Genomic DNA, 24956 nt, shown 5'->3' on the forward strand with positions numbered 1-24956 from the left:
CCCATGACCCTTGCGATTCCGGTGCAGCGCTCTATCAACTGAGCTAACAATCCAACTGCCAGTGTTCAAGATGGCTCCAAATAAACCTGTGAAACCTTTGAAATGGTTCCCAGTTGGCTTGTTAGCTCAGTTGATAGAGCGCTGGTTATTAAGTTGGTTCCAAATCAACCCATGAAGTGGTGAATAAATGACTGTAAATATATGAAAATCATATATGTGAACTGCAGTCGAAGAAACGAATATAGAAGTGATCCTCGCAGTTGTAAACACTACTTAAGCAGTAGTAGTAATAGTAGAAAAAGATTCAGACATGTACAGGATTTGAACCTATGACCTCTGCGATACCGATGCACTGCTCTACCAACTGAGCTAACAAGCCAACTGCAAGTGTTTCAGTTGGTTCCAAATAAACCTGTGAAATGGCTCCCAGTTGGCTCGATAGCTCAGTAGGTAGAGCGCTGCACCGGTATCGCAGAAATCATGGGTTCAAATTCCGTATATGTCTGAATTTGTTCTCTTTTTCTGACATTATTTTCACTACAGCTTAAGTGGTGTTCATAACTCAGCGAGAATCGCCTCCATATTAGATTATAACCTGTTGATAATATTTTGGTTCAGCCTATTCCCTGGTGCATTGCTTGAAGGTGTTTTCTTTATCTTGGAAAGCGAGGCTTTTCCAGTCGCGGCTAATTTTTTAGGGTCGTGATCATAAAGCGTTAAACTCTGAGCAGAAATTTTTCACTTTGGCGGAAGCGTACCGAGAATTTCATCAAGCTGGCACAATCTTCTAAACTCACCAACCACTGTTGTCTTCCGGAGACCTTTGACCAATACTGAGCCAAGAAAATGGCTAAATGACATTTCCTTTTATTTCTATTGTACCCTTTCATCAGTATTTCATCTTCAAAAAGAAAGAAAAACATGGAGAACATGACATAATTACTTTTTATATATAAATATTTTTCTTTTCCTATGTCTTTTTCTTTTTGTATCCTTTTTAATTGTTTTCTATATTCCGATTATTTATTCAGTTTAATTACGATAATAATTATCTGTATGATAATAATAATAATGATAATAATGATGATGATAATATTAATGATTTTAGGTAGGCCCATACATGCTGTCCGCTATGTTCACTTGACCATAAACAGACAGAGGAGGGGTCTTTTTATTCGCCTTGTTAAAAACCGTGTACGTATCAACCATTTATTCCGCCATCTTGACAAATATGCTTCTGACTTATGGAGGAGGGAAAGCTGGTTAAGCCAAATGTACTGAACAAGCCGGTCCAGGATGCCTCAGATCTGATAAGAAGTAAACAAAAGAAACAAGAGTCGAGGGCTAGAGGCGAATACGAACTGAGAACTATAATGAAAAAGATAACGACAATAGCAGAAACAAGGGGCTCTCACTGGCTCTTTTTGTCTCTTGCATCTTCCTTGTTCTTGCTGAAGTACCTGATCTTCAAGGAGCCAGCAGGTCGACAGTTGCCTGGGAGCGCAGATGTATTTCCGGGTGGAAAAAACGGTAACGTAACCGAAATACGTCTGCATCTCTACAACGTGACATTTCCGGCTTCTCGGCATTTGAAAGCCAGGAGGGAGATGACGAATTGAGAATTGAATTTGTGCGGGGGCAGAAAATCTAGGTTTAGAGACGCCATTTTGGTGTCTGGGGTTATATGCTACTCTAAAAATGTACTTTATCAGTTGCATGGATCGAGTCCTCCTGTATTGATAATCAAGGAGGATTATTACTGTAAAATTCAAACAGGAAAGGCTTTCACCTGACCAAAAGCTGGGCATTATTATAATGTTTTCAGGTTCTCGATCAACGATTCAAACCTGAATCTCCGCACCTCTTTCCCTTCCTGTTAAGAATTTCATCCATTAGTTCAAGGCAGTGAGGAATGTATTGAGCCCCCCATCCTAGACAATGACGTGGCACATGTGACGCGCCCAATGATAGCGAGTTTCCTTCCTCAACAAAGTTAACGACGTGGTCGAATTTTAGCCGGCAATTATTCGCTAGTTTGCCCTCGAATACATAAATACTCAAAGTACTTCGCGCCGGGAACGATTAAGGGTAACTGATTCTCATAAAAAGCCCTCTGGAAAACACAAGTTTCTTTATTTTCGCGTTTTCATTTCTCTCTTCTACGATATTCTCTGCCGTTTACAGTCGCGTTCGAGGAGCAATCAACTTTGAAACATGGGTAGTATGATCAGTGGTTTGTTCAAGGGTCTCTTTGGCAAGAAAGAAATGAGAATCCTTATGGTTGGTCTTGATGCTGCTGGGAAAACCACCATTCTGTACAAGCTGAAGTTGGGAGAAATTGTCACAACGATTCCTACAATCGGTATGTGCACTACGACTCTGGCAGACGCCATGACAGTGCGTTCTATCGCGTGTTTCCATTCATTGTTTAACATCGGGTTTTGACAAAATCTTGAATTTTTTCTTCGCAGGTTTTAATGTGGAAACAGTAGAATATAAGAACATAAGTTTTACAGTGTGGGATGTCGGCGGCCAAGACAAAATCAGACCTCTTTGGCGACACTACTTCCAAAATACGCAAGGTACCTCAACAGATTGCCGTTTTTGAATTACTCGTAGTGGTTTGCAATATCCAAAGGAATAGTCTTTGTGCGTTGATCTATGCTGATCTACTAGTCATTTGTCTAAATTTTTTTTTTCGTTTGTGATCAGGTTTAATCTTCGTAGTGGATAGCAATGATCGCGAGCGAGTTGGTGAAGCAAGAGAAGAGTTGAGTAGGATGTTGAACGAAGACGAACTTAGAGATGCAATTCTTCTCGTGTTCGCCAACAAACAGGTAGGAAGGAAATAAACTCTCGTGGCACTTAATTTTTAGGCTAAGTTTAGTCGTTTATTAGTTGACAGTACTTTACAGAGTCAAATTCCCCGCGTATGACTATGTTGCAATCATTGAGAGGCAATCGTGAAAATTTAACTGACAGTTCTTACACTCAATCACTTAATTTCCTCTGGTGTTCAGAACGTTTCCTGCCATCTTTCGTTTTCGTCTGGAATGCAAACGAAACATTTATAATTTTGTGAATTGTCCTGTGGATTAAATTGAAATACTATATAGTTATTTGTTTGTGTTTTGATTTTGAGCTATATAATTTTGATCACGGGATAAGTGTGCATAGAATTTCACAGTTCACTTAAGAGCACGGTTCGAGATTTAAATGCTTTGCTTCGAGCTATGCAACAATAAAGCATTTAAGAACTTTTTACTTTCAAGGAAAAAGGCAAGGTAATTGTAGATGGATGTGTGGGGCCAGAGAGTTGTGGTATTGTAATTATTTGTAGGATGAAGCTTTCCACAACCAGCCTTTGTTGCATTAAATAGTAAATTTTGGTTTTCATCGAAATTTTGTCTCAAAAAATATGTCATGTTGACACCAGGTTTAACTTTTATATGTATTCATATCCATCTATAATTAACTGTGATCTATTTATGCATACCACATTTTACATAGGGATACCCTAAAACTTTGGTAATGGCACCATTGTGCTGGTCAGGGGTACACCTTCCCCATTTTTTCCTCCTGCTGGTTTTAAAGGGTGTCTGTGTCTGGCTTTGAAGCAATTAGTTTTGTCTCAATCTTCTATAACTTTGAAGACATATTGGTGCTAAGTGAATGATACACTGTCTTGGCTGGCTTGCGTGCCCATTCGAGTAGTTGGGGCAAAATCACTAAAAGTTATCAAAAGGGAAGAGATGTTGTGGCCTAATAGTGAAATAGCCTTACTCTGGGGAAAGAGGTGTAGGTGTAAAAATGATCTAGTTCAGCAGTTTGATCAATTGTCTGACTTTTTCGTGCACTGAAAATTACTCTGTTCTCTAATGGAGATTAGAGCTTCTGCAAAATCATATTCTATGAAAAGAATGTGACTGTTTATCAATGAAGTAATATAATTCTGTTTGCTGAGTTGAAAAATAGCTTAAAAAGCACTTTTCTAGTATTAAGTAGGGCTATATTTGATTAATATCTTAAGCCTCTAGTCTCTGTTTTTGTTTCTTTTTATTTTCTGGACATATTTGATAAAGGAGTGGGAAATTGAACATTGAATGCAAATACAATCTAAGTGGGAGTGTTCATCAACCAGCTGGATTTGTTGTTGTTGTTGTTTTTATTTTTATTATTTTTTTCATGTACTAGAATTTTACTTTGTGCTTAAACTTTAAGCTTGACCATGGGACTATGATAGCTATCTCACCAATCACTCAATCTATTTCTATTAGCAAATGCTGTGACTTAGAAGGTTTTGATTAACCTTAGCTCTGTAAAGGTCAACTCATGCTGTAATTTCTGTCAGCTTGGTTATTCATCAAGTTTAAATGAATGTACAAGAAGACATGCCTTTAGGCAATTGTCAGTCAGCTCCCTTCCATGGTAATTGCTGCACAATGAAACAGAGCAGCATGTTAACAAGGGAATGCATAGGAGTTTTATAGTTTTATTTTATGTTTATCATCTGTCTCGTTTTTATATCCAATGAAATAAAAAATATGACTTTGTATAATCAGATTTGAGAATTTAGTTTTCCTGTTGAAGAAAATAAGAAATGGTTTGTTAGGGCTATGATCATTTCAGGATTTTGTAAAATTGAGAAGTTTATAGTAGTAGTGGAGAAGTTTTTGACAGAGGTACAGCATAATTCGATTTAGAAAGAAAACTTGCACTTTTCAAATAGAAATGAAATTTTGTTGTTTTGCAGGATTTGCCCAATGCTATGAATGCTGCAGAAATAACAGACAAGATTGGCTTGCACAACTTAAGAAATCGTACATGGTACATCCAAGCTACATGTGCAACAAGTGGAGATGGTTTATATGAAGGACTTGACTGGCTATCATCACAGTTGAAAAAGCAAAATTAATATCGGTGAATGTGAAGTCATACATGTAATAATCAAGGGCAAAGACAGTTTAATAGGGGAATTAAGATCCATCCAGTGGCTCTGAAATCATGCCTTATTGCACATTCATTAGTTAATTATTTCACTGCTTTATTGTCATAGAAAGTAATTAAACAGACTGTTCATTTTTTCGCTGTTAGTAAAATTGATGATTGAGAGGTCATTCAGCAATACAAGGCATTTCAATGTCCGAGCAACTTTCCCTTTGCCATTTGTTATTCATTGTTGTACCATAAAATGGCAAATATTCAAGTAAGTATGTTAATAACATCACAAAATAGTTTTCAGTGGAATCATCTACCAATCTGGAGTACAAGTTCTGCAGACAAGCCTCCTGCATGTTAATGCTGAGTTTTTTTTTCCATGTAAAACAAATAAAGTATTATATCTAAATGTTGCCTATTTTGCATGCCTTTGTCAAAAGAAGCATTTTTGATTTTTAAATTTCCCTAGGTTTGCCTCTTGACTGCAAATCTTGAGAGTGTTTTCTTTCAAGCATTTTCAAACATCAGAATCCAGTAACAATTGTACTTAACTGTGACATCTGCAATATACAGTGAGCTAGTATGAGATTACTGTACATACATGTACTCTATTGCTTTGCATTTTCCTGTGAGAGTTTTTCTGGTGACAAGTATTTGCTAAGGTGTACACAAAGTCATCAAAGATCCAAAATGAGTTGCCAATACTGAAGCGATGTGTGCTCTGGAGAGGCTTGAACGTGGTATGTTAAAGCAGCACTAAGGGTTTACTTAAGAAAAATGGCTGTTGTTGTTGAAGGGTTTTTCAAGATTACTCTTATTTCTCTGTGTCTGTCTAATAGTAATATTAAAAAATACTTTCAACTGATATCTGACAGAGCTAGTGTCTTGCGTTGAAGACAAGTGCAAGCAAATTCTAATAAAATTCTTTTTGGAGATTTGTGTTTATTAGTCATGTTAGCCACCAGGTGACTGCGTGCACTACAAATATTAGTCATGTAACCAACTTATCTCTATCAAATGCATGTCTAAAAGATGTTTCGATATCCCAGGGAATACCTAGTAGAGTCAGAACCACCCACTTTGCATTTGTAAAGGGGGATATGAACTTTTCGGTTTGTATTTCGGCCCCTAGGCTTCGAAGAAGAACTACTTAGAAAACCGCTGTTGTGTCATTTGACTAAAGTCCGTAGTTTGTAGCAGACGGAAACGTGTAGACGTCATTTTAAGGATCGTAGCCTTTGAGTGGTCGACAAAAAAAATTGCATTGTGGCTAAATTAACTAAGAAGTCAAGGTGTCTTGGACTCTTCAGGTTAATGTGCGGCAACAATTCTTAGGTCACGTGACCAGCTATTGCTAAATGGCCGGTTGGGATTCACTATTGATCAGGAGAGCCTGCAAAATACCATAGTAATCAAAACCTCTGAAGTATGGAGATCACCTGTGCACTACTTCAGACTCGACAACCAGCCGCTCACGGTGTTCCACAAAAAGGATAATAAGTTTTCCTAATGAAATCGGGAGTGGCGGAAATCAAGCCCCGCTCCTAAGACGATCAGGGTGGGTTGTGAGAGCGAGATTGACAGTTGGACGCGTTTGTGACTGTCATTTGTAGTCCGAAACACAGCTTTACTAACAGCTCATAGAGTTGTTAATTATTATTGACCATCGTTGGCAAAGGCTGTGTGGTAGTAGGCAGACGGTACTGCTACTAGAGAGTCTCAATGGAGTTAACCATTTGCCGTAAAATGACGGAAAAAATAAGCCGGTACGCGTAAGAATTGATAAATTCTATCCGTTAGACGTAAGAATAGTTCACCTGAAAATTATTTGCTAGCTTTAACGGAAAGAAATGAACTGATAGCCGTAAAAGTAAACTGGAAAAACATTTAAACGTTAACGGTGATAAAAAAAGCCATCACCCCATTGAGATTACTTGACTTTTATCATGTAACGTTCAGTCTCGTAGTGTTCTCCTTTCTTCTTTGTTTTTTGCCACGTCATGTTCTACTGAGGAGGACTTCAGATTCATTCTTGGAAATCCAACTTGACAAAAAGCTACGTAAAGCATCTTTCCTGACACCATGTAATAGTCGTCTGTAGTTTGCGAAAGAGCTTTATTTGTTGTTTGAAATTGCAAGTTCTTTCAGCTCCATTTTGTAATATCGCATCTTTGGACAATCCGTTTCCATCGGTGTCTAAGTTCTGTGGTGATCTTGTGGTACACCAGCTCTATTCGAAAAATGTCCAGTTCTCTATCTGTAGTCTGTCTATTCCATCATCGCTCGTGACACCATGTAATAGTCGCCTTTGGTCTGTGTAAGAGCTTTATTTCCTGTTTGAAATTGCACGTTCCTCCATCATTGGCATTGGTCGAATGGTAGGCGGTACAGAGATAGTGCTGCATGCTGTAGTGTTTCCTTCATCACCCAGCGTCCAGTCCTGAAATATTCGCCTTTTATATTTCTTCTTTTTCTTTCTCACACTTTGTTCTTGACTAAAGTCTCTACCGTAGAACAGTCCTTTCCCGCTTCTAAAGCTGACGAAGACTTCAAAGTCTTACATGGAAATCGAAGTTGACAAGAGATACATCAAGTCCATGCTTGAAGGACCACTCCCTACGCATATCATGATATTGGTGACTTATAGTCTGCAACAGAATTTTATTGACAGCTTATCGAGTGATGACTTTAACTGGCAGCTTGATATAAGCTCCACTTATTTAGAAATGGCTTAAAACTAAGGCAGATCGGCAGTGCCGCAACTTGTAAGCTGTTATAACCACTGGTGCTTATCAAGAAATTCGTCGAAAATGTCTGATGTAATATTTCTGGACCTTTCAAAATCGTTTAACAGTGTCCCCCAAGAGCGCCTGCTTTTAAAGCTCAATAGATACGGTATAGACGGGAAACTGCACTTGTGGTTTAGGAATTTTTAACCAACCGAAAACAAAGAGGACAGATATACGTGGATCGTATTCCGAATGGTCGTCTGTTATATCTGGCGTCCCTTAAGGCTCAATACTGGGGCCGATTATGTTCCTCATTTACGTGAACGACATACCTAACATCATCACATCTACCGCCAAGTTATTTGCTGACGATATCAAAATCTATCGACAAGTTGGGGAGTGTCATCAGATCACTGAAGGGCTTTTCTGGCAGGCATGCAGAGGATTTGGTCAGAAGGTATGTACTACTGGGAGACTCATACATAGAAGCCAGAAGTGACAGGTTTATAAATGACAGTTTGTTTAACAAATACAACTGAAAATTACAGTTTTTTGCTGTTAATTCTTATTTCAGACGTGATGAATTAACCCTGCTTTAAAATTTTACTCTCTTTGAACCAAACTTGTTATCCTTTTTGTGGATCAACCCTCAGCAATAATTGGGTTGACACATTTTATTCAATTGTCCAATTTTTTCATTCGACAAAATTACTCTACTCTCTAGGAGAGAACACCGCTTTTCTCGTTACACATTAAGTGAAAAGATTAAGGCTATCTGCTGCCTAAATCATTTTCTTTTTTGGGTTGAAAATTTACGTAATTGGCACTTCATGTTCCATCAGAAACGAAAATTGGGAAGATATGAGTTTCAAATGTCAGATTTCAAAATTTCCCTCTCCCGTCGAAGAATATGTGAGATGTTTATGTATTTTAGGGCTAACAGAGTATTTCGGGTTTTAGTATGAGGGTTAAATTCAGACTCGTAAATGGAGAAAATTTCCAATTTGCAGGGTTTACCTAATGCAACGAATGCCGTTGAAAAAGTGGACAAGATTAGCCTACACAGCTTTAAGAAATCGCACCATACATTCAAGTTACATGTGCAACAATTGGAGATGGTTTATGTGAAGGACTTGACTGGCTATCATCACAACTGAAAAAACAAATTTATATGGGTGAACTTGTAGTCATGCACATAATAATACTCGGGCAAAGTCATTTTAATAGGGCCGGAAATGAAGATCCATCCAATGGTTCTGAAGTCATGCCTCATTGCACATTCATTAGTTAATTGTTTCAGCGCCGCTATATTTTCATAGAAATATAAATTTTTTGTGTAATCAATAACATTAACTGCTCAGAGGGCATTTAGCGATAGAAGGCATTTTATTATCTCAGCAACTTTTCTTTTGCCAAAGTTCTATCACTAATGCACTATTGCACCATATATGTATGTATGTATATATATACACATACATACATACATATATATGCATGCTCACTAGTTTTTCTAGTTTGAGCACTCTGGCATGGCTTAGATGATCCCAGATATGTGAGATCACTTGAGGTGGCTATATAGTCTTTCCTCCATCCTAGCATCAGCACTGCACTGATGAGGCCCAGAAGGCCGAAACAGTACTGTCTGCAGTTAGTTACATATATATATATATATATATATATATATATATATATATATATATATATATATGTATGTATATATGTATAGATGTATAGTATGAAAACGAATTCAGGTAAGTAGTCTAAAGTCTAAACTGAACCACTCAAGAGATTTACTTTTTAAGGGGCTAAGTTTCTAGAGAAACTGTAGTGCTGCGTCGCTGAGTTGACAATGGTAAATTGGCCACCGTAAACAGATTCTAAAGCTGGTGTTTCAAGCGTTAGCATTCCGGCGCTCCGACGAACGCTAACGCTCGAAACGTTTACAATTATCACCACAGTTGAAAAAATTAAGCAATTTGTTAAATAAATCTCGAAAGACGTCAAAATATGATGAGGATAACAGTGACACACTCAGCTGTCCCTCCTGTACTGCTTTTTTTGGGTTTTTATCACATTTTGTGAGTATCCATGGTTTATTACTGAACAGCTTTGTTCCTCTAAAGAAGTTGCTGGTGACCGGAAGTGATCTCGAACGCTGTAGCGGAAATCGAGCCTCGTTCCTAGAAGAGACGAGGATTCTGGGAACGACGTAGGCAGTTGGACGCGTTTGAAGCGGCGACGTGGTAAGAATTTGTCTACGGTTTTTTGCGAACTGGTTTGAAATATATCTGTTCTTGCTAGTCTTAGATCTTTCAAGAGAAATGCCTGTTGTCGAGGAGTGGCATCAAACCACTCAAGAGCTTTTACCGACTCGCCTTTTCTAAATATTTTCTCGCGTTTTCAGATTTGGTTTCTAGGAGCGATCAACTGTGAAACATGGGCAGTGTGTTTGGCAAACTGTTCTCCGGTCTCTTCGGCAAAAAGGAGATGAGAATTCTCATGGTCGGGCTTGATGCCGCTGGGAAAACGACCATCCTCTACAAGCTTAAACTCGGAGAAATCGTCACAACGATTCCAACAATTGGTATGTACAAAGAGATGCTTCGGGACGCCATGACAGTTCGCGCAATAGCGTAAATTTTTATGGATAAGTGGATTCTGGTATTTGAGATATTCGTAAACTTAATTTCATAGGTTTTAACGTGGAAACAGTAGAATACAAGAACATAAGCTTTACAGTTTGGGACGTTGGCGGCCAAGACAAGATCAGACCTCTTTGGCGACACTACTTTCAAAATACACAAGGTACCGTACATTTGCCGGTTCGAAATGTTGTGCAATATCGTCATCAAGCAGTTTCTTGCGTTGATCTTTGGTTCATTGTTCGTATGGTATGTTCTAGTTATCGATCTCTATGTTGCTATCCTCTTGTTAGGTCTAATATTTGTTGTGGATAGCAATGATCGTGAGCGAGTTGGCGAAGCAAGAGACGAATTGAACAGGATGTTGGGTGAAGATGAACTTAGAGATGCTACTCTTCTTGTCTTTGCGAACAAACAGGTACCTTGAGCGACCTTTCGTAGCGGTGCTTTTTTCTTGCGCTCCTGTTTATTATTGTCATCTTAAATTTACGAGGCCCATGATCTTATGAGAAACTAGGCTGTGGTATTTGTGACAGTTCACCCCTCCTACTGTGCCATAATGGAGTTTTCTTGCTCTTTTTAATTTACTTTCTTACACTGTCGAAGTAAAAAAGTGATTTGAATTTAAGGATTCGTATAGAGTTTGGAGTTCTTGGATAAGTACCGATATCAGCAAACAAAGACATGGAAAGAAATCTGGAGTTGATTTCATTCAGATATAAGATGAGAACTGTCGTGACCAATTTTTTCTCAGGCGTGGTGTTCAGTTTAACCTTGGACTCGTAATTTCCTCTTCCTTCTTGCTATCCGTGACATTCTGCATATCCGCGTAAGATTCCACAATACATTTTATAAATCATCTCGCAAGGTCTTGTTATTCATTTCTCCTGTTGTTCAACTTAATATATTTTTTCTTTACAGGATTTGCCCAATGCGATGCAAGCAGCCGAAATTACGGACAAGCTGGGTTTACACGGCTTGAGAAATCGTACATGGTACATCCAAGCTACATGTGCAACAAGTGGAGATGGTCTTTATGAAGGACTTGACTGGCTATCAGCGCAACTTAAAAAGAAAGATTAATACTGATGAACTTGAAGACATGGCATACATAGTGTATTAAAATAACATTCTAATTTGATCAGACAATTTCTCATTTTATTTTCATAGATCACTTGAAATTTCCTCTAGTTCGTTTTATATTGATGTTACTGCAGTGAAGCAGGTCTTGTTGAAAGTTTCACTTTACCTTATCAGTTACCTTTTTCTTTTTCCAAGATGTTTATCCTCAGATTGCCATCATTCTCAAAGAAAACCTGATCAGATCTGTGATACCTAGAAATTTCTGAAGATGTTTTCTACAATGCAAAGACTTGGAAACTTTTGAGGATGCCCTTACAGGGTTGATGCAAACGTGAACTGGTGCTGTTTACTTTCTAGCACTAAAGTTATTTACAATCATTTGTATGATTTTATCTCCTTTGATACTGATTTAAGTTTATATCATGAGAGACATTTTCAGTAATGTACAGAACTACCTTGATTTTTTCTGCTAGGCATTCAGATTTGGGTACTCAGGCATGTTGGTGTGAAATCAGGTTTTTCAATCCACAGGTGTGAGAATCATATTATTGGCGTGAGAAGAGGCAGGAATACTAATGTGTGAATGTTTGTGGAACAAATACCAAATTATTGTTCAGTTAGTTTTTACTTCAAAGGTGAAGAATGGTAAACATGCATTTATACACTGTTTGAAACCTCAAGTTTATCCCTCAAAACCTTATACTTATAGGGTTCTTTCTTTGAAATACCTTTTGATTTAGGAAAATAGTGTTAACCCTGTAACTCCCAAGATCTGATTGTTAATTCTCAACTTCAGCTGCCACACATTTCCTTGTAAATTAGTTGCAAGAATTTTGATTTTAGTAAGTTATCCTTAAGCTGTGCTTCTCTATATTTTTTCTTTTGACTTTGTGAGAGAATTTTTTGGCTAAACAAGAGAACACCGTCTAGTTGCTAAGTTACTGTCTATTTTCACCTGTGAGCTGGATAATGCTGATCATGAATATTACAAAGAGGATCCAGATTTCATTTACTTCTGGGAATCATCCTTTTTACTGCCAAGACCCCAATATCTTTTACCTTTACTATCTGCTAGAAATTTCTTGTTAGTTCTTAGAACTTGTTGTTCCATAAAATAGTATCCCCAATTGATACTAAAGGATTCTTCATTAATTTGCAAGTAATGTGAGCTAAGTCTCTAGGATTCACGAATACTTTCCTGGACTTTCAAAGTTATGGTGATAATTCATAAATGATTCTTGTTTGTCATAAAACAACAGCAGACATTTTAACAATCCATTTGTAACACTAAATTTGTTTTTTAATGTAAAGACCATAAGAGTCGTAGTTTGAGTACAATTAAAGAAGCACTTAACTTTTTTCTTGAGTTTTTATTTTGGTTGTTATTGTTTTGTTATTTTAAATTTTTCAATTTTTTAACATGAAATCTAAAATGAAGTGAAAGTAGAGCTGTCCTCTCCCTGTTGCTTGTGTCCTTTTCTCTTACCATTCCTTTGAATAATTTGACAGTGGGTGTATTATGAGAAAATTGAGTGTTGCAAACAAAAATCCTGACTTATCAGAGCCATTTATTGTTTCCTACAACCAGATGTATTACAACTCGATCAGGACTAGTGCTTGAAAGAGTTAAATCAGAGTTGTCCATTTGAAAAACTAACAGAACATCTTTGCAGCATCAGTTAGCCCTTAATAATGTAGATTGAAAAACAACTGGGCCCATGCAGTTCACTTAGATTTCTTTTAAAATTTAAAAAAATGAGATGATCAATCAAAGTAAACACTTCTGTGGTCTAAGCAAGCTATGAACAACAGCCAAACCGTCTTCTATTTGTTTTCATATTTGTTGCTGAGGTCCATCGTTTTTTCTGAGGATGAAAAACTTCCACACTATTAAGATAATCTGTTCCATTATAACCACCAAGAACATACAACAGACCATCAATAACAGCTGTCCCCACACCACTACGAGGCTCTTTCATGGGAGCAATTATCATCCAGGTGTCAGTCTCAGGTGTATAGATTTCAACACTTTCTAAACTCTGACCATTGCATCCACCCACAGCAAACAAAACATCATTTAAAACTGTCACACCTGCCATAGAACGTGGAGTCTTCATGGATGACACTAGCTGCCACTGGTTGATTTGATTGCTATAAAACTCTACAGAGGAGAGGTCTGTCACACCATCATAGCCACCTTAAAAATACAAATGAAACTTGTTGAGGAAAAATGTATCAAAATTTACCAGCATATGTGGCTTGGCAAGGACATGGAAAACAAGGAAATCACACTCCTAGACTCCTTGCAAACCTCTCGCCAGTTCACATTGCTAAATTTCCCATGGGCAACAAAATGCTTGTGTGGAATCAACAGAACAGTTAATAGAGATTTATTCCATAATTCAAGACCAGGGATTTTTGCAGCAAGATTGATACTAAATGCATTTTCAGGAAAAGCTTACATGATAACATAAAGCTTTTTTCACGCAGCTAGCCATAGATAAATCCCATTCAGGGTTCAAATAACCTTCCCCAGTCTTCTCCCCATATCTTCCATGGAAAATTTTTTTTTCAGATCTTCATTATGTTTTCTTCAACTGTTTGTCAAATATTGATCTCTCTGAATACTGGATCAACCTACCAACTGCATAAAGCTGACCATTCATGGATGCCACTCCAAGCATGCTGCGTACTGTGTTCATCTCAGTGATCATATTCCATTCTCCAGTTCGTGGATTATATCTCTCAGCTGTGTTAACAGTGACTTGTCCATTATACCCTCCTACTGCATAAAGAAAGCCATCAAGAACCCCTATCCCCACACTACTCCTGTGTTCAATCATACTTGTAGTAGGAGACCATTTGTCAGAGCTTGGATCATACTGTTCTACCTGTGAGAGATTTGTTATGCACGAGAAGGAAGAAATAAAGAAATGCAGAAATGCAATGAAAAGGAAGCTTTGGGAAAGAATGCCAGTGACAACCAGGTTAAGAAAAGGGAGACAGAAGGATATGAGGGGGGGGGGGGGGGAGAGGACTGAAGATAATCAACCCTCTGAATGAGAGGAGTGACATGTTTAGGTAAAGAAAATTGCCTATTTAATAACTCCAAGACCAAAATAAAATGCACTAAAAATGAACTTTTAAGACATATCACAAAGACTGCCCAAAATTTGAGATTGCAATACAATTCAATTGTATTACAATTCAGCAAGATCAAAGCCTTTTCAATGTACTGTCAGTCACCCTTATACATACAGAAACTGGCTAATAATGATGATCAATACCTGATTCAAGGCAGCTATGCCATCTGATCCACCAACAACATACAGAATACCATCTAAAATAGCTGCAGCCAGTCCTCGGCGAGGGGTTGACATTGATGATACTTCACACCATGTGTTTGATGTAGGGTTGTACTTTTCCACAGTTCTCATTGTGCATCGCCCTTAAAATTGTCATTGGGTAGTAGCCATAATTAATAAACCAAGATAAGAAATTTTTAACAGAACAATAATAAAAACCAAAATACACAGACTACGTAAAGTAAATTGATTAAAAGCATAGCATTGTAGGAGATGAGGTGGCATTTAAGTTCCCCTAAAGTTACCTTATTTCCTTGAATATGCACCCATGCTCTAATAAGCACCACCCCCACCCCTGAGCTGAAATGTCAACAAGTGCCTCTCTTGAGTAAACACCCCCCTCCACCCTCACTTTCTTAAACAGTAGGGATCCAAGGATAAGCCATTTATATTGCCTCAAAATTTCTACCTTTTGAAGCTTCAACTAAAGTGGAATCAGCACAGGAGAAATAATAAGTGCATCCCCTTCTCCCTTGATTAAGCACCCTCTTACCAAGTTGTTAATGAAATTGGCCACCATAAAGAGTCTTTAGAGCTAATGTTTGAGTATTAATCTTCTGACATCAGCTTTAGAAATTTTCTACATTGGCTAATTTACATTATCAACCCAGTGGATGAAACCAAATCAAGTTGCAAGATTCTCCCTCCCCACTTCAACACAGCTCTACAGATGTTTAAAAACTAACCCCATATACAAAACATTTGCTTAAACTGGTAGGGCACCATGAACAGACAACTTAAATGAGTTTGAAGTTTATAAATTTCACCATAATTCAAAAGAAAACTTTTTTGCAACATCCATATAAGCTGGCAAAGAGGCATCAAAAATCATGCAACCAGATACTTCAACTCCTTTTTTTTTTTTCACACTAGGAGAAGACCAGCGCCCAGTTGTTTGAAGGCCAATCAGTGCTAACCCAGGATTAAATTTTAATACAGGTTTCTTTATTTCTTTGTTCAAAAGTATTTTAGGCTAGACTTTCCCCATTCCTTTCCAGACCATTCAATGATCAAGTTGCAAGCAAAAATATTTGAACTGAATTTTCTTTTAAAGCCTTCAGAACTGCACTCAAATTTCACACTTACCCTGGGTTATCTTAACCCAGCTTTGAACAACCCAGGCCAGGGCTGAAAATTAATTTTATGCTCACCAGGATTAATTTCCCCACCCATAACATATATCCACTCTGCCTGACCATACAATTTCCGTGGCCGAAATCGGCTGCCACATTTTATGTCACTTCGCAACTGAGGACATAGATGGTACATCCTGGCCTCCTCAAATAGATGACAGCTGTCGCCTTTGCTGGCGATAAATCCATCATCCAATACCTTTGTTACAAGGAACTCCCAAGCCATCAAGGGGAACCTGATCGTCTCAGCTATTTGGGGAACTGCCTTAAGTCTTTCTTGTTTCTTGTAGTTCACCCATCGTAAAGCAGCTTCGTACACTTCTTCCTCGTGCCGCACATACAGAGAGTCCTCACTCAGTAGTTTAAGAACTTCCTCTAAAGGACATTGAAAGAACTCTTCCATTTGTGTAGTGTGGTTGAAATTTCGCAAAGCATACTCGTAGGCTGTTTTGCTGAGCATAAAGCAGCCGTGATTCTCGGAAAAACGCCGTATACCGAGACAGTTTGAAGGATGGAGTTCATTCTCTAAAAAATAGCAACACTTTTCCGTCAAAGTGTCCATTTGCAGCAAAGTCGCGACAGTCAAAAGTGACTGGACATTGTCAACCGTTATGTTGACTCTAGCTACGTAAGCAAATTCCACCGCCGTCTGAACTGCCAAAGGCTCCAGATCGTTTAACTGCACGACCTTCTGTTTGCTTTCTACAACATCACTCGTAAACATGGCATTGAAATAAGGACTCACAGCGGCTAGAATAACGCGATGTGCTTTGATTTCTCTACCGGCCACCACGAGTTCCACATCACACAGTTCTTCCTGTCTTCGCATGTTTTCTAGGGCTGTGAGCAACGACTGAGCATGTTGAACCCGTAACAACATACTTCCAGACTCACTGCCATCTGTAATGCTACTTGGTTCTTGAATATTTCCAGATCGTTTCATTTTACGCTTCGAGTCCATGACTCGGGTTATTATGTAACAAAGTTGATTCCTGTTGACATTCTTGACATGAATTACATACCCATTCAATAAATCCGCTGATCTCTGTTATAGTTTAGGGCTTACGAGCCGCCAATACAACTGACATGAATATCAGCGGCTTAACGTCGAGCAGGGCACGCACCAATTATTTCCCGCACCAATTATTTTTCCTGCCGAACAAAATATGGGCAAAAAAGGAACGCTCACGTAAATCGGATATAGGAAACAAATGTAAGGAAAGGAAAGAGGGACCGAGGTAAGTTTCCAAAGAAGTTTGCTACTGAGGGCCAGTTACTAAATAAACAAAAGGGGGAAAGTTTGTAAAGAAACTGTGGTGCTACGTCGGTGGGTGAGTATAACAAGAGAATTTGGTTTTATTACCTGAGTTGATAATGTACAATGGCCACCGTAGAGAGTTTTTAAGCTGGCGTTTCGAGCGCTAACCCTTCGTCAGAGCGAATGGCGAAGGGCTAACGCTCGAAACGTCAGCTTTGAGACTCTCGATGGAGGCCAATTTACATTATCAACTCAGTTGATAATATCAAATTATCTTATTTGCTAAATAATTTGGTTTTATCGACTGAGTGGATAATGTAAATTGGCCGGCATGAGGCAAGACGAAGCAATTGAGAGATTGACTTTTCTGAAGAAAAATGCCACGGAAAATGCGTAAAAGAGCATTTCTGAACCTCAAGATTTCAAATTTTCTGGGGCGGCATGCCCCCAGACCTCCCGTGAGCGGCTCGCGCCTTTGGCGCTCGAAACTTGCCTCGTCTTGTTCTGAAGTTTGGCTACGGCCCTGGTAAAGAATTTCAAAGCTGACGCTTCGAGCGTTAGGAATAGTTATCGTGGGGTGTGTCTGTTTTATACACAAAAAAACGGGGGCTATATAAGCCATTGGTTTTATCCATACGCTACACTTTAATAAATTAATATTTACAAATATCTTTGATATTTCAACACACGACAATAAATATTTATTCTGCATCATCTCGCCATCATTACCATTATCGTCATCGTCTTTGACTTCGTCATCGTTACATTATTGCCGTCATCACAATCACGACTACAGCATGTCATAATCTAGCCTATTCCAGGCTTCGTGAGTATAACGGTACGTAATCCCAGAGCAAAAAACGAAGGAAGTTTGGGTCGGGTGGCGTACCTGACCCAAGCCTCGCTCGATTTTTCACTCCTCTGCCTCTATCGTCCCATTTATCGCGCTTCGTGTTACGAACTGAACGTTTAAAAGTGGCTATTGGTCATTATCATTATTGTCTTCACCGTCGATGCGACGACGTCTTTTTCATTATCAAAGCTTCTCCTATACACAAGTTAGGCCGCGATATTTCACTCAAACTACACTTAATTTATCAACGATAGGAAATACTGTTGAAAATTAAATTGCATCCACTTTCAATTGCTTTGCTCAAAGATAAAGTGAACGGAAAATATATAACAATGATTAATTTTAAAATTTTTGTTTTCAGTAATGTACACTCATAAACTACTGAAATTTAAATAATTAAAAGGCCTTTCTCTTTTTTGAAGCCTCAGCGTCTACGATTGTTATTTTAAGCTTCTCGTTTTATTTGTTATGACGGGGAAGAAGTTTCTTCGCTTTTCGGGATGAATTTGTCAGTTTCGCTATTTGCATCAGAATCCTCGCTGTTCATACTCCTCGAAACTTCCAAATCTCGTGACAGTGTACTGAGAATATGCGAGGTTACGCGTCCTTGTTTATTCTCGGTGCTAGCTGTCTCTGATTCTTGTTGAAGAATTACAGGTACTGAACTGCTTCTTGATCGTGGGTCCAACTCATTTGGAGATGGAGGGACCTGGAAAGTTGAATTTGAAATAGTCACTTTTGGACTCATCATCACTGGCAAACTTAGCGTGGATGCTCTAGGTTTTATCCCTACCAGTATTACGCTTTCTGTTTTTAATCTGGTAACGCTTCGCGGCAAGGGATAAGATGGAAGTATTCTGTTCTTAGGATCAACTAATGTTTGGCTGCCGTACAACTCCGATCCTCTGCGATCTGGACTCAACACAGTGAGAACTGAGGAACATCTTGAGTCTTTACTGAGTTCTGTGTCGGCACGAGGTTTTCTCAAAGGTTCTCCACATAGCTGGAAACACTTTTTGCATTTAGCGAAATAACCCGTCCATATCTGGCGGCAATCTTTGTTCATCAGTAACAGGAGGAAGAACGCCAGGCAGAGGAAGCCTGGGGCGACTAAATTGATCAGTGGAAGCACCGTAAAGTAACTGGGAGAAGTGCAATCACTTGAAGTCTAAAACAACGAGAAAAAATCACGTGGAAGTATCAGTAAAGTGAAAGCCAAAAATATAATTAGGGTCACCCTTGAGTATCGTATATGGGGAACAAAGAGTGCTCTTTTTGCCGTAAAAAGTCTCAGCCTATGCGACAGTATTATTCGAGGAAAGATACAGGAAAAACTGTGAGGGGATGGGGGAGGGGGTTCGGTGTTAAATTAGGAAATGTAAAGTGAAACATGAATCACAATGGCACCATCAATGGAAGAATGTCTCTCAGCTTATTTACCTGCAGACAATGAAAGTACATCTCAGCACCATGCACAAATTTGTCCGTACGGTAGAAGGTCATAGTATTGATCGACGTAACAGTTGCCGCTACGACCAGAATTACAACAGCCATGCTAAGAAACTGACGTTCGATTCGGCGCATGGAAACTTTCTCTTCTCTAGCGCGAATAACACGTTTGGTCGCGTCCAGGCGTGCCTTATGAATTAAAAAACAACAACATCAATAAACTGTTTCAATTTTTTAAAAAAATTGGTAACCGTCTTTAATACATGCAATCTTACATCAAAAGTGAGTTATCTCAGGCTAATAGTGCCTTTCGCTGTTCACTGCACTCATTCGCGAGGGGTGCCATGAGGACGCGAACACAAACTCAACGAGGGTCATGGGGTGCCTATGGGAAAAATTCCACCCATCCCTATTTATAGACACGTCCATTGCACTGAGAACCTTATTCAGAGGAAACTTATTAGTTTGCGCAAAAAAGTGATTCTGACATAGAGTTGAAGAGAGCCGTAAACTTGAATATGAACACGAGAAATTCGGTCATGTAAACAGTTGATATCAATTTAGGAGAAAATGCAGACAAGAAGCAGGGGAATTTTTCAGGAGAAAAGTTCATAAAAATACAAGATAGTTGGAAAATAGCGGTAAAATTATAATTTGAGTATATTAGCAAAATTTTTACCTTTCTAAGATGCCACACAATGGACCAGAGTAGATGAAGTGACACATATATCGTGACTTGCATGGGTAGCGTAAAGGTGAAGTAAGCCATTTGAATGCTCTGCGCACCTGCAGACATATGATCCATAAAGAGAAACGTGTAGCCGGGTGGAGCAAAGTAAAGACATCCGGCCACAATGAATGCAGGCACCAGCCAGCTCAGCACCGACTGCATCAGATGAATTTTGATTGGATGTTTGAAGACAGCTCGGTTGTCGTGAATGATCACGGCGTAAGTATTCGCTATAAAGCACATGGCCCAGAACGAGTGTGCCAGAATAAAATAATGAGACCCCGCACCTGTCATTCACAAAGAGATGAAGTCGTTAGCGTACAAGAATGCGAACTCGAGGAAGAAGTAGGTGAAGCCCCACTAAAAATAAGCCAGTGAATCATTTACAGTTTATCCTCGATGATTTAGACCAGTAAAAAAGAACACATTCTTCTCTGACTCAACTTTTTGTAATTTTAAGGATTTCTGCCACGTGAACGGATTGCTCGCGACTCCTACCTTAATGGAATATTTTAGGATCGCCTCAAGTGGATTGGACGCGAAATGTTTTGAGGTTCGTTGAAAAGAAGTCATGATGGCTATCGAAATAAAAAGCTCAATGTCTACGTGAGGGTTTACTATTATCGATAAGTTAAAAATCTCAAAATGTGTTCATGCACATGTAGATTAGTTTGTTCTACAAACAAATACCTGGGCAAAAATCTATGAAAAACTGAACAACTAGGATAGAGTGAGTGTCTAGATCATACCTAGAATTACTGCATAGAGCGAGGAATGACCTCCTGCCTGCCAAAAGGCCTGTTCGTCACAGAAAACTTTCTCAAGTCCTATCCGCACAGGAATCATTTTGAAGCAAGCTAAGTAAAAGAGAAAGTCGGTTAAGTCAAGTGTTAAGTGTTAAACATAATCAATCCTTAACATGTTACAGCGCTTCGTCAGTCTGTCGAAACTTGAAAGATTTACACTAGTTGACTTCGACAATGCCTCTCTCCATCCAGCAGTAAAGTGGCGGGGGGCTAAGGGGGGGGGGGGGAGGGAGAGTAGCCTATCATGGACTCACACTACAGGGGTATCGCCTTGTAGTAACATCAAGCTATGAAATTAAAAGGTTAGAGAAACTCGGCTTGTGTGCATGATTCCTTTTTTACATCATTTTATTAGTCCAACACGTCAACTGTTGCCTACTAAACCTATTCCGGAAGGCCTTGTGATTGTCAAGAATGTTAATCACAAACTCATTGTATTCATCCACACCGATCTCTTCAACATGGTTCAAAACCCGACGCAAAATATATCCACATCCTCTACAATTTGTAGGGAGAACATGTCCCCAAGCATCACGACTTCTTACCAAGAAAAATGCAGCATATAATGATATGAAAACGTAACACGTGAGGAAACTTGCGACTGAAAAAGGAAAAGAATGTATTACAAAGTTAGTTCGGATTAGAAACATAACGTGAACTCAAGCTGAGATTTCAAAAAATAATTAACAATCCTTCCGCAGATTTCGCAATATTTCCGGTAACCTTTGGGTTTCTGGAGAACACTAATTAGTTGAAAAATACTTGCTCCAGATTAATATCTTTAGCGAAACTTACAGGCTTTCTATGCTGGCCCAGGTGATGAGTGTGATGATTGTTGCAATAACCACCAACCACAGACCAATCACAACAATGCCATAGTACACCTTCTGGGTTAAAGAAGACTGTGAAGTCCAGGCGCACGGCGGTCGACATTGGCCGGTATCGTTATCGGGGATTAAGGGAGAGTTGCACTCAAGCGGAATATCTGTTACGGAAAAGAGAAATAAAGAGCTTTAACAATGACTCATAAAAACCTTGATCTACACTAACGGTGAAATTTAACAAGACGTGTTCTCCTCTTCTCTTTGATTTTCTTGACGGAACAAAACAGAAGTACCAGCGTAAATAATATTATATTTTGCATTGATTACTGTGATTTCAGTCGAACGTTTTCACAGTTGCTAGATTAGTAAAAAGACAAGAAAGTTTCAATTTACCTTTGTTGCTAGATGTTTGATTTGTCCTTGTGAAATTAGATCTATTAAAAAGATTACAGAAAGAGACTTAGGCCTTCCCTCATTACCGAATCTCAGAGGGTAATGTACAAACTCAGTTCTGTTATTCCACTACAGGTCACGTGACGAATGCGGCTATAGCGGTGATCAGCTTTTACGGAAATTACTATGGTTTTTTATGTCAAATCGCTTGACAACAGTAAAACACTATTGAAAAACTCAAGAGGGAATAACGTCAATCAAAGCAGGGCATAAATAGGAAACATTGGAGCAGCATCAAAATTGTTTGTAATTAGGAACCACCTTGAATGGGGGATGGGGCAAATTAAACTGACTAGATCACTTCTCCACAAGAGGTGAAACAATCAAGTACTATTAAAAGTAACTTTGACCTCGATCAACAGAACACCATTGTATGTTGCCGGAGGCATTATTTGAAGTCTACCTGTGAGTCATTAGAGAACAAATTTGGGTTTGTTTTGCACGTTAAATCGCTGCTGTGGTAAAATTTTTGTCATCACAATTATTTCATGAAGCTTACTCATCGATGAAGCGTTAACGATCACCTAACAGATGGTGTTCAAGTCGATTTTAACTCTGTAAATGCTTTAGTATTGCTTTAGAACTGACAGCTGGAAGTGAACAATCAAAACTCAAGTAAATCCACTTGTAATAAAACAAAAAAAGGTCATGAATAATAACTCGGAGAAATTCGTCCCAATCTTCGGGATAACAGGCACGAGCATGAAATAAATGGATAAATAAATGTACAAAAATTACTCCTGACAATAAGTTCTTACGTGACGTTGACGATGTGATGATGTGGCATTTGTATAATAATATTACAAAAATTGCTCTAGCACAGATGCCTCTTCTGATTAAGAGAATCGTACTTCAAAAGAAAAGTATGCCTGTAAATCACTTTAAGTCAGCCAATCTATTCATAAACATCACGTATCGTAAACATCACGTCTTGTTACTTTTTAAAACGTTCCTATAGATTTGCCAAAAATATCTCAATTAGCTTGGTCAACGTTATTTACATCTCAAACATTCATCCAGTACACGAAGCCAAACGTATAATGATTCAGCGAAAAAGCGTCCGATTTAATTTCAGTTTCGCGTTTTCTTTGTTATGACCAGCGTTAAATCCTCGTTCGATGAAATGGACGCCCGGTTCGAAACACAAGAAAGAGAAAGAGAAAATAGCCTTGCTTAGTCTGTCACTGATCGCTTTTCTTGGTTAATTGGCGGACTTAAGTGGCAATCATCAGGAAAAGTTGCATCTACTCTATTAAAAATCGATTAAAGTTACTCAAATTGTTTCAGGCGAGGATATCTCACAAATTCTGATTTTAAACATCACGGGAAAGACAACACCTCAAAGTGGATATGCGCGTGAGTACAGTGTCTAAACTCAACAGACGACATTTGATTTCTATGATCTTCCCGAGACTGTCGATCACTGTGAGCCAGAAAACTTTGAAACATGCGAAAGAGCAATATAATATAATACGTCCGTATTTACGAACAGCTCAACTTATGACAAAAATTTTGATCTTCAACACAATGATCACGTATGCATAAGCATGTAGCGATTGACACTCGCAGCCCGCAACAATTCGTGCCTGAACAAGACCTCTTTAAGCCATATCCACCTCAATTTCTACCATCAATGAGTCTTGAGTCTTGTATGAATTAAACCTTCTTAGCATGTTTTTATAGCGGTCCTTGGTGTTGATAAAGATAATCTTGAAAATTTGACTGCGGTCCTGTACTTTCCAATCAGAGCAATTTAAAAGAGAAATTTATCTACATCAATATCTGTATAAAAAGCCTTAGCTACATCATTGATACTGTTCGTATATTCAGTTCAATACTTACTCATATAAATCGGAGTGGGGCGGATGATCCGGGCGAAAAACATAAAATAATGTCGGCGCTGTTACGATAATTAGAAGAAATAAGTGGCCAGCGTAATAAGGAAGGTTTAACCGAGACATCATCGATCCACAACACCGTGACTTTTCAGTTGAAGCTGTGTTCACGAGGGGATTATCACTAGTGCGGCTGTTAAAAGCTGTTTTGAAAATGATCAGTACACAGAGAGCAGAGAGTTTCTAGTCACGGGTCAAGTAGGAAACGCTCCGCGAAATGACAACACTGACGACACGATTATGACCGTGAGATGTAAACTTATACCAATTTAAGTGACGTATTTGCACAGAGGTGATACGCGTTAATGACTTGCGGTGATGGAAAGCATACAGTTTGCTGAATCCCGAAGAATTCTTTCGATGTCAATCAGGAAACGCCAAGATTAATGAGTAAGCTTTATTTTTCCAAATTGTACAGCTGTCAACATTAAGCAAAGAGTGAAAGGAACACACAAAGGACCTTTGGAACTGTTCCCACTCGCGAGTGTACGTGGTATTGTCAACTTCCGGTAAACTATTACATGTAGATGTAAGGCTGTCATCTGTCATTTATTTTTAGAATCCTCCTCTTTGTGCGTCATTCACCCGATTAGTTTGATTAGTCTCTGAGCTTGACCATCGATTGAAGACAAAAACACTTAATCATTTGAAAGCTTTACAACTTTGGGCTGCTCATTTGATTTGTTATCGATCCCGGTCAATTTTCCGGTTAAATTTTGAACAGGTTTGACTATTCAGAATGCTAAGACTGACACCAGATACGATTCCTTTTGATTTTGATTTGACCTTTTTTTGATA

At 38.7% G+C, this 24956-nt stretch overlaps 4 protein-coding genes and 1 long non-coding RNA gene across 7 annotated transcripts; 2 read left to right on the forward strand and 3 right to left on the reverse strand.

Moving 5' to 3' along the window:
• Positions 1 to 595: 595 nt before the first annotated feature.
• On the reverse strand, positions 596 to 1906 carry LOC149040756 (uncharacterized). Its single transcript, XR_016179847.1, has 3 exons — positions 1790 to 1906; positions 1121 to 1307; positions 596 to 901 (listed from the first exon to the last, which is right to left on the reverse strand). It is a non-coding gene; the product is annotated as an uncharacterized LOC149040756 (long non-coding RNA).
• On the forward strand, positions 1631 to 5873 carry LOC149040757 (ADP-ribosylation factor 1). Of its 2 annotated transcripts, XM_089182799.1 has the most exons (5): positions 1938 to 2088; positions 2185 to 2362; positions 2472 to 2582; positions 2713 to 2837; positions 4754 to 5873. In XM_089182799.1, the coding sequence occupies exons 2-5, from the start codon at positions 2215 to 2217 to the stop codon at positions 4913 to 4915; spliced, it is 546 nt and encodes a 181-aa protein (XP_089038925.1). In that variant the 5' UTR covers positions 1938 to 2088; positions 2185 to 2214; the 3' UTR covers positions 4916 to 5873. The 2 variants fall into 2 exon arrangements, with proteins under 2 accessions (XP_089038924.1, XP_089038925.1); XM_089182798.1 differs by having other exon boundaries at positions 1631 to 2362.
• A 4003-nt stretch (positions 5874 to 9876) lies between these two features.
• LOC113670174 (ADP-ribosylation factor 1-like 2) lies at positions 9877 to 12750 on the forward strand. The gene is made up of 5 exons (XM_089182800.1): positions 9877 to 9910; positions 10072 to 10251; positions 10362 to 10472; positions 10603 to 10727; positions 11231 to 12750. The coding sequence occupies exons 2-5, from the start codon at positions 10104 to 10106 to the stop codon at positions 11390 to 11392; spliced, it is 546 nt and encodes a 181-aa protein (XP_089038926.1). The 5' UTR covers positions 9877 to 9910; positions 10072 to 10103; the 3' UTR covers positions 11393 to 12750.
• A 193-nt stretch (positions 12751 to 12943) lies between these two features.
• Positions 12944 to 16944, reverse strand: LOC113670159 (kelch-like protein 18). Its single transcript, XM_027186255.2, has 4 exons — positions 15909 to 16944; positions 14680 to 14840; positions 14034 to 14283; positions 12944 to 13589 (listed from the first exon to the last, which is right to left on the reverse strand). Exons 1-4 carry the CDS (start codon positions 16849 to 16851, stop codon positions 13192 to 13194), a joined length of 1752 nt encoding a protein of 583 aa, XP_027042056.2. The 5' UTR covers positions 16852 to 16944; the 3' UTR covers positions 12944 to 13191.
• An 831-nt stretch (positions 16945 to 17775) lies between these two features.
• On the reverse strand, positions 17776 to 24607 carry LOC113670176 (uncharacterized). Of its 2 annotated transcripts, XM_027186275.2 has the most exons (9): positions 24106 to 24607; positions 22204 to 22244; positions 21782 to 21971; positions 21532 to 21587; positions 20930 to 21037; positions 20130 to 20467; positions 19442 to 19639; positions 18795 to 19169; positions 17776 to 18710 (listed from the first exon to the last, which is right to left on the reverse strand). In XM_027186275.2, the coding sequence occupies exons 1-9, from the start codon at positions 24225 to 24227 to the stop codon at positions 18468 to 18470; spliced, it is 1671 nt and encodes a 556-aa protein (XP_027042076.2). In that variant the 5' UTR covers positions 24228 to 24607; the 3' UTR covers positions 17776 to 18467. The 2 variants fall into 2 exon arrangements, with proteins under 2 accessions (XP_027042076.2, XP_027042074.2); XM_027186273.2 differs by having other exon boundaries at positions 17776 to 19169; positions 24106 to 24587.
• Positions 24608 to 24956: the final 349 nt, after the last annotated feature.

This window comes from Pocillopora damicornis, chromosome 9 (genome assembly GCF_964200805.1).
Source record: "Pocillopora damicornis chromosome 9, jaPocDami1.2, whole genome shotgun sequence".
Taxonomy (NCBI): Eukaryota; Metazoa; Cnidaria; class Anthozoa; order Scleractinia; family Pocilloporidae; genus Pocillopora; species Pocillopora damicornis.